The sequence below is a fragment of the Coregonus lavaretus genome, assembly GCF_964263955.1.
Source record: "Coregonus lavaretus genome assembly, chromosome: 27".
NCBI classification, from domain to species: domain Eukaryota; kingdom Metazoa; phylum Chordata; class Actinopteri; order Salmoniformes; family Salmonidae; genus Coregonus; species Coregonus lavaretus.
In genome coordinates this window covers 5,922,482-5,932,330 of record NC_140014.1, presented here as the reverse complement: position 1 = coordinate 5,932,330, position 9,849 = coordinate 5,922,482, and the positions used below count along the sequence as shown (strand labels likewise).

General features: G+C 39.6%; 1 protein-coding gene across 1 annotated transcript in view; it reads right to left on the bottom strand.

Moving 5' to 3' along the window:
* Positions 1-568: 568 nt before the first annotated feature.
* Positions 569-9,849, bottom strand: part of LOC311102587 (isovaleryl-CoA dehydrogenase, mitochondrial-like) — a gene marked incomplete at its 5' end in the record, with an annotated part of 29,608 nt that continues 20,327 nt past the window's right edge. Inside the window, 10 exons of the mRNA XM_084143961.1 lie at positions 569-2,868; positions 3,049-3,121; positions 3,258-3,362; positions 3,608-3,689; positions 5,736-5,829; positions 5,953-6,049; positions 6,243-6,373; positions 6,515-6,608; positions 6,729-6,898; positions 7,071-7,122. Coding sequence (XP_084000087.1) covers positions 2,735-2,868; positions 3,049-3,121; positions 3,258-3,362; positions 3,608-3,689; positions 5,736-5,829; positions 5,953-6,049; positions 6,243-6,373; positions 6,515-6,608; positions 6,729-6,898; positions 7,071-7,122 — 1,032 coding nt within the window. The 3' untranslated portion in view covers positions 569-2,734. The remainder of the gene's footprint in view (positions 2,869-3,048; positions 3,122-3,257; positions 3,363-3,607; positions 3,690-5,735; positions 5,830-5,952; positions 6,050-6,242; positions 6,374-6,514; positions 6,609-6,728; positions 6,899-7,070; positions 7,123-9,849) is intronic.

Here is a 9,849-nt window from a genome sequence, read left to right as displayed (position 1 = left end):
TCTCCCTCAATAACTTTAAGCATCAGTTGTCAGAGCACCTTACCGATCACTGCACCTGTTCACAGCCCATCTGAAATTAGCCCACCCAACTACCTCATCCCTATATTGTTATTTATTTTGCTCTTTTGCACCCCAGTATCTCTATTTGCACATAATCTCTTGCACATCTAGCATTCCAGTGTTAATACTATTGTAATTATTCTGCACTATAGCCTATTTATTGCCTTACCTCCATAACTTGCTACATTTGCACACACTGTATATATATTTTCTGTTGTATTTCTGACTTTGTTTTTTACCCCATATGTAACTCTGTGTTGTTTTTATTGCACTACTTTGCTTTATCTTGGCCAGGTCGCAGTTGTAAATGAGAACCTGTTCTCAACTGGCTTACCTGGTTAAATAAAGGTGGAAAAATAAAATAAAAATAAAAATCAAATACTTCTTCTCCCCACTGTACCTTGCTCTGAAGAGGCACTCAGTTAATCACAGTGGGTCCCCTCCTCTCCTGTAAAACGATTTTGTCTGAGGGAATACATTTTATTAGAATAAAGAATTGAAGACAAAATAAATCTATAAACTGATTAAACTTTATTAAAACTTGTAACGTAATTGTTTTAAGTACAATGTACCAACTTCCAAGGGGAATAAACTCATGTTTATTTAATAAACAGAGTAAACTTTTATATGATTCATGTTTTAAGAACAGTAACAAGTAATGTAAATTATCATGTGTCCCTGGGTGGGATTGAACCATGTCTAAAAAAAACGGCAGAAAAAGTCAAATAAGGTCACCAAAATCATGTTGCGGCTATACACCACTGGCCAGGTGTTGAGAGCGGGGAGTGTTACCACTCAGCCACAGCTCTGCACACTCAGTTTTAATTTGTAACCAAATTATTTTTCAATATTGCATAGGGTGACACTTAGCGTGAGCAATTGGCAGTGAAAAAAAATAACCATAACATTCTAAAAAGACGATAAGTTGCAAATAGCTTATTAGCACCATAAAATTGTGCTTTGTAGGGTTGAGGATTTATTGTATCAAAGATTCTGTGATGGCAAACGGTACCGATGCACCAAGTCTGGAACCAACAGGACCCTGAACAGCTTCTACCGACAAGCCATAAGACTGCTAAATAGTTAGTTAAATAGTTAACCAAATAGCTACCCGGACTATCAGCATTGACCCTTTTCGCACTTTGTTGACTCATCACATACTCTGCTGCTACTGTTTATTATCTGTCATTTTATTCCTAGATATATGTACCCCATGTATATAGCCAAGTTATCGTTACTCATTGTGTATTTATTATGTTTTTATCTTTTTATTATTTCTCTATTTTTTTTCTCTCTCTGCATTGTTGGGAAGGGCCCGTAAGTAAGCATTTTGTTGTTAGTCTACACCTGTTTTTTTTTACGACACGTGACCAATACAATTTGATTTGCAGTCAGATGGAATTGCATTGAATCAAATTAATCAGATCCATTGATTTACCGTGCTGCTAGATGTTTACACTTCACTATATTTCAATTTCATTAACAAATACAGAAAGCAGAATTATGTGTCTAAAACAAGACATGGTCCAATTGTGCAAAATCCAAGTATTTTTTTATTCTGTACAAACAAGAAACAACTAACCATCTTTGATATGGTTTAAAACTACATATTTTATGAGAAGTTAACACATCTTCCTGATTTGAGGATAAACAAATATTTATCCCCGTAAGGCAGTTTTTAGTTGATTTAACAGTTGAATGGGTTTGCTCCTAAAAGCAAACCATTTTCAATTATGGAGATATCGTTGTTCATTACATTACATTTTTGTCATTTAGCAGACGCTCTTATCCAGAGCGACTTACAGGAGCAATTAGGGTTAAGTGCCTTGCTCAAGGGCACATCGACAGATTTTTCACCTAGTTGGCTCGGGGATTAGAACCAGCGACCTTTCGGTTACTGGCACAACGCTCTTAACCACTAAGCTACCTGCCGCCCTATGTTCAATACCAGCACATTAGTTTTGCTGATGTAGATCTTCACTTTACATTAATTCATTAATTGAGAGGATTTTCTACACAGCTCAACACCACTGAGGTAAATAGACTCAAGTTATATACAAAAAAAAACTAGAAAAAGAGTGACAACAATGAAAAGACAATAGTACAGTTATGTTTTTAAATTGTTAATTGCATCCACTTGTGTGCATGGCTATGTACCCAGGAAACACCAATGGAAGGCAAACACTCAGTAACGGAAAGGGGATATATTAATCTTAAATTTGTCATGATTGAAATGCTGCTGCTTGCAAGATAACTGTTTGCATAACAGAGCGTCCTAGATGGTTCACTGCTTCAACAGAGACTACTACATTAATCCACTATTTAGACAGACTAAGGGCATTTCACTGCAGTGTAGAATCAATGTACCCCATATTCAAGGTAAAATGCCACAAAAGTTAAGAAATAATCAAAACATTTCTATTCAAGATTAGCACCAACGGTTCATGTTCCAAGATGGATGATTTGTCTGGTGTGGACTTGGATCTCTTCCGCCAGTTTTTAGATATGTTGAGTGGTCTATATGTTTGGCAGCAGCCCAATAAAGCTCTAATTATCATACACTGAAACCATAGGACATTGTCTTTTCTAATAGTGTTTTTTCATGTAAGGCCTGTGTAAGGGTGTGTAGTGATCGAGTCCGTCTGTGTATGTACTGTACTTCAGCCTTTGAAGTCTACTTGTACATGGCGTTGAAGGCTCGACCAATGATGAGCCTGCGCACCTCGCTGGTGCCTGCTCCAATCTCGTACAACTTGGCATCTCTCAGGAAACGGCCCATGGGGTAATCATTAATGTAGCCATTTCCACCTGCGGGTAAAGGAACGTGACAATTACTTGACATAAATCAACTTACAAAACAAGCCCTCTACCCCAAAGAGATTATAGTTAGGGTGAACGCAAGCATAAAACAGTTGATCATGCCAGTGAAAACATTAGCTACAAAGATCAAACATTTTCTATAAAGTGCATGGTTTGCTTGGGTCTTACCCAGGCACTGAATTCCATCCAGAGCGACTTGAGTTGCGTTCTCAGCACAATAAAGGATGACCCCAGCACAGTCCTGCAATGACACCCCACACATTACATCTACGAATTCAACATTACATTTCATTTAATACTGTACCATCCAAGCTTTTTCTATCACATTACATTTAATTCATACTGGAAAAATCATAGCTATTGTCGAAACTTCTCACCATGGAACTGAAGTGTCCCTTGTCACAGGCTCGCGCCACATTATACAAATACTGTCGACAGGCGCCCAGGCGTGTGTACATGTCGGCCATCTTTGCTTGCATCAACTGGTAGGAAGGAAAAAACATTAATTCCAGAAAGGGCAAAAAGGTTATACCTCTTCATCATCATACATCTGGAATGCTATAGCATCATTCACTCTCCAACATCAATTGACTCACTTCAAAACGTATAAGGAAGTGGTATATGCAAGAGAAATAGGAGAAAAAACATGTAGGTTGTTAAAAATTGAATCAAATTGACTTTTTTGTTTGACCGCCTGAGAATTGTTTGGTTTTGGTTGATGTCCCACCTGGAAGTGTCCAATCTTCTGTCCAAAAGCTTCTCTCATGTGGAGGTAAGGAACGGCGAAATCCATCACAGCTTGCATAATGCTGAAAGAGGGGAACATTTTCTTCATTGAAGAACTGAGACATAGAAAGAATATGCTCATGGGCATGTGTTATAAACCCAAAAGGGCCATTGGGTCCAGAATATGTACAGTTGAAGTCAGATGTTTACATACACCTTAGCCAAATACATTTAAACTCAGTTATTTACAATTCCTGACATTAAATCCTAGTAAAAATTCCCTGCCTTAGGTCAGTTAAGATCACCACTTTATTTTAAGAATGTGAAATGTCAGAATAATAGAACAGAATTATTTATTTCAGCTTTAATTTATTTCATCACATTCCCAGTGGGTCAGAAGTTTACATACACTCAATTAGTATTTGGTAGCATTGCCTTTAAATTGTTTAACTTGGGTCAAACGTTTCGGGTAGCCTTCCACAAGCTTCCCACAATAAGTTGGGTGATTTTGGCCCATTCCTCCTGACAGAACTGGTGCAACTGAGTCAGGTTTGTAGGCCTCCTTGCTCACACACGCTTTTTCAGTTCTGCCCACACATTTTCTATAGGATTGAGGTCAGGGCTTTGTGATGGCCACTCCAATACCTTGACTTTGTTGTCCTTAAGCCATTTTGCCACAACTTTGGAAGAATGCTTGGGGTCATTGTCCATTTGGAAGATCAATTTGCGACCAAGCTTTAACTTCCTGACTGATGTCTTGAGATGTTGCTTCAATATATCCACATAATTTTCCTTCCTCATGATGCCATCTATTTTGTGAAGTGCACCAGTCCCTCCTGCAGCAAAGCACACCCACAGCATGATGCTGCCACCCCCGTGCTTCACGGTTGGGATGTTGTTCTTCGGCTTGCAAGCTGCCCCCTTTTTCCTCCAAACATAACGATGGTCATTATGGCCAAACAGTTCTATTTTTGTTTCATCAGACCAGAGGACATTTCTCCAAAAAAGTACGATCTTTGTCCCCATGTGCTGTTGCAAACCGTAGTCTGGCTTTTTTATGGCGGTTTTGGAGCAGTGACTTCTTCCTTGCTGAGCGGCCTTTCAGGTTATGTCGATATACAGTGAGGGAAAAAAGTATTTGATCCCCTGCTGATTTTGTACGTTTGCCCACTGACAAAGACATGATCAGTCTATCATTTTAATGGTAGGTTTATTTGAACAGTGAGAGACAGAATAACAACAACAAAATCCAGAACAATGCATGTCAAAAATGTTATTAATTGATTTGCATTTTAAATGAGGGAAATAAGTATTTGACCCCTCTGCAAAACATGACTTAGTACTTGGTGGCAAAACCCTTGTTGGCAATCACAGAGGTCAGACGTTTCTTGTAGTTGGCCACCAGGCTTGCACACATCTCAGGAGGGACATTGAAAATGGGTCGTGGATGGGTATTCCAGCATGACAATGACCCAAACACACGGCCAAGGCAACAAAGGAGTGGATCAAGAAGAAGCACATAAGGTCCTGGAGTGGCCTACCCAGTCTCCAGACCTTAATCCCATAGAACATTTGTGGAGTTAGCTGAAGGTTCGAGTTGCCAAACGTCAGCCTCGAAACCTTAATGACTTGGAGAAGCTCTGCAAAGAGGAGTGGGACAAAATCCGTCCTGAGATGTGTGCAAACCTGGTGGCCAACTACAAGAAACGTCTGACCTCTGATTGCCAACAAGGGTTTTGCCACCAAGTACTAAGTAAGTTTGAAGGTAGGCCTTGAAATACATCCACAGGTACACCTCCAATTGACTCAAAGGATGTCAATTAGCCTATCAGAAGCTTCTAAAGCCATTACATAATTTTCTGGAATTTTCCAAGCTGTTTAAAGGCACAGTCAACTTAGTGTATGTAAACTTCTGACCCACTGGAATTGTGATACAGTGAATTATAAGTGAAATAATCTGTCTGTAAACAATTGTTGGAAAAATTACTTGTCATGCACAAAGTAGATGTCCTAACCGACTTGCCAAAACTATAGTTTGTTAACAAGAAATGTGTGGAGTGGTTGAAAAATGAGTTTTAATGACTCCAACCTAAGCGTATGTAAACTTCCGACTTCAACTGTATATTTACCCGATAGGTCCTGACGCGAGCACAAGTCTCTCCAGGTCCAGTCCACTCATCATTACATAGACACCCTTGTTGAGAGGGCCCAAGATATTTTCCTCTGTAATCGAAAAAACGACATTGAAATTCAAACACTCATACGTAGATGTGCACGTCAGGCACATACATATACTCAGGCAGTCACATACTGTACATATACACCAACCCACCCACCGGCACACACCTGGAATCTTGCAGTCCTCAAAGATAAGTTCACAGGTGTTGGAGCCCCTCATACCCAGTTTATCCAGCTTCTGTGCCGTGCTAAACCCTGGTGTACCCTGTAGGAGTAAAAGTTGGGCACAATTTACTAATATGTTCAGACCATGTAGATGTTGAAGCTTTTGACAGAACCATTTCCATTATTGTTCATAATAAAATGAAGTGTAAACAGGCACAGGTCCATAACTGGTGAAGCTTTTGTAAGCAAAATATGGAAAGTGTTTGGTTTGAGTTCCTATGATAAATACTTGCCTTCTCCACAATGAAAGCTGTGATACCCTTTTGGTGAGCCTCTGGGTCTGTCTTAGCGTACACAATGAGAACGTCAGCATCCGGCCCGTTAGTAATCCAGAACTTGCCGCCGTTAAGAATGTAGTGGTCACCTTCAGCAAAATAAAACACAGAGAGGAGATGGACAGCAGTATGAGCCAGGATGCCATTTAAGAGATAAGGAACTGGCAAGGTAGTTAGTGAGCTTGTGCTACTAGGGAAAGGGGCTTTGAGGAGTGCTTGAGAGGGTTCACCTTCTTTCTTGGCCTTCAGTTTCATAGACACCACATCGGATCCGGCGTTGGGCTCACTCATTGCCAAAGCACCCACGTGCTCTCCTGTCATGAGCTGGGGAAATAATATTAGAAAGATGAGATAACATTGGCTGTTGCACTTTGAGACTGCCTGTATATATGTCAGGGACAGACAGGGTGCTTGAATGTAAGGGACAACAAATATGAGCCACACCTTTGGCATGTACTTTTCCTTCTGCTTCGTGTTGCCATGGCGCACCATCTGATTGACACAAAGATTTGAGTGGGCCCCGTAGCTGAGGGAGACGGCTGCTGACACTCGCGACATTTCTTCCAGTACAATCACATGATCTAGGTAACCCAATCCTGAACCGCCATAATCCACTGGGGGGGGGGTTGAGTTTAACATAGTTATGGTGACTACTTGTACATCAGATCACTATCACGGCCATTAGTGAAACTAATGGAAGACTAGTGTACACCTGGCAAAATGAAATCATAAATTACATGTAAAGATATGGTAACACATCAATTGAAAACAATATCCATCTCTTACGTGGGGCAGTGATACCCAGAAGTCCCATGTCGCCCATGTCCTTCCAATAGTCCTGCATTAAAAAACAACCCAAGATGTTACCAGGTGTAAACCAGTGGTCTTACAAAGTTTGTTTTCAGTCGCAAAATACACAGTAAAGGCAGGCCTACATTTATTGTAATACTGTGGTTATACAATGTCCAATCTTTTATGACTTAGGTCATTGTATTGTAATAAAATCTTGATATTCATTTTAGGATGGATCATCCTGTTAGCAGTGCAGCCCACAGTAAGACACGGTAACACAATTGCGTTGAGACTCAGATTTTTCACTTAAAACTTCATGTCAAACAAAAACCATTGATTTCAAAGTTTAACAAAACATACAACTCTATGCACAAGGACTACTTTTAACAATTTACACTGGAAGAACTGTGCAGATGCAAAGTTTGGTAAAATACAATTTCAGTAAAATCCCCCTCAGTTTGTGACCACGTTTTCCAAAAACTCTGTTCCGAATTAAGATTCAAAGATGTCTGCAGAAACAATGGGGTGTCAGCTATGACATGACACCATGAAAAAAACATATTTTGGTTATTGAACTACAGTAAGTGAAGTGGCTTAACACCCGGTAACAGAATTGCGGTAACGGAATTTCATCATGGGTCCCTGATCTGTACTAGGCAGAAATCCATAATTATGCATATTCCCTTCATGGTGATGTATTCTAAATAGGTACACAAAAAAGGTACAAATATGCAATATCCTCCTTTGCATATTTGGGTATTATTATTTTAATAAGCTCCGCCCTCAAAGACCAGATTTGCTTGGTCCGGACCAAATCTGAACCAATCATAGACGTCTATGTTTGGACATTAAAGTACAGAAGAGTACTTGCTCGTTATACATCATTGTAGCATACTTCATATAATTGTCATCTTTTTTTTTTTATGCATGATGTGTTTTGTCCTACCCGTCACCGCAGCTGCTTGACTTTGCCCACGTAGACGTTGTTGGACGTTGTGAACTCAGTCTTTCATAAGACACCAGGAAAGGATGGTATTTTGCGGGAGTTGTTGTCCCACAACTCACACATGTCAACCAATCAGCATACAAACAACACGTTTTATAAAGTACACGATAAACTGGGTGGTTTGAGTCCTGAATGCTGATTGGCTGACAGCCGTGGTATATCAGATCGTATACCACGGGTATGACAAAACATGTATTTTTACTGTTCTAATTACATTGGTAACCAGTTTATAATAGCAATAAGGCTCCTCTGGGGTTTGTGATATATGGCCAATATACCACGGCTAAGGGCTGTGTCCAGGCACTCCAGCCCTTAGTTGTGGTATTATTGGATAGTTCAGTAGAGTAGAGCAGTGGTTCCCAACCTTTTTTAACCGTGGCACACCTTGATGGGATACAAAATTCTGCTGCACACCTAAAATGGTCCCATTAATGCATTTAATGGTCATCTGATCCATACTGCAACAACAACAACAAAAAACACTGCAGAAAGTATTCACACCCCCTTTACTTTTTCCACATTTTGTTGTGTTACAGCCAGAATTTAAAATGGATTAAATTGAGATGTTGTGTCACTGGCCTAGACACAATACCCCATAATGTCAAAGTATAATTATGTTTTAGAAATGTTTACAAATTAATAAAAAATGAAAAGCTGAAATGTCTTGAGTCAATAAGTATTCAACCCCTTTGTTATGGCATGCCTAAATAAGTTCAGGAGTAAACATTTGCATAACAAGTCACATAAGTTGCATGGACTCACTCTGTGTGCAATAATAGTGTTGTTTAACATGAATTCTGTATGACTACCTCATCTCTGTACCCCACACATACAATTATATGTAAGGTCCCTCAGTCGAGCAGTGAATTTCTAACACAAATTCAACCACAAAGACCAGAGAGGTTTTCCAATCCCTCACAAAGAAGCGCACCTACTGGTAGATGGGTAAAAAAAAAAAATAAGCACACATTAAATATCCCTTTGAGCACGGTGAAGTTGTTACACTTTCGATGGTGTATCAATTAGGGCTGACCCCATTTAGTCGACTGGTCGATTGTTTGGTCGATAGGCTGTTGGTGGACCGAGATTTCTTTAGTCGAGCAGTAGCAAAAAATATATATAAAAAGAAATAATAATAACAATAATAATAATATCATGGTGTACAAGACACCTGTCTGATTTGCGCCTGTCTGAGTGGACTGATCCATTGTGGAGGCCGTGGGGATGGCACAGTCCATCAGTCTAAGACGTGCTACTGACATTGTATATGGTTATATTACATAAGAACAATGGTGCAACACTAATACAAATAATATTGGTTTTATTACAAATGCCCTTTCTCCCTCATTGGATAGTGGTCGCTGTCCACGGTTCTGAAACACATCAGCACGCTGTTGAATTGCCGCCTTTTCCTAGACAATGTAGCAAAGTTAACCATCATATTGGTGTTGAGAACAATGCGGCGGAGGCAGCAGCAGAATGAGGAGATGAGAAAACAGCCCTTGCCTTATTGTCTAAGAAAAGTGAGGAGAGAGGAAACCCCAACTTAATTATGTCTATAATCAATAGCCTAGCTGCTAAATGTGCCCGGCTTTTAACAGTTAACAGTCCATTCGGAAATTATTCAGACCCCTTGACTATTTCCACATTTTGTTACGTTACCGCCATATTTTTTCTTCTTGTCATTGATCTACACACAATTACCCATAATGACAAAGCAAAATCAGGTTTTTAGAAATGTTTGCAAATGTATTACAAATACAAAAC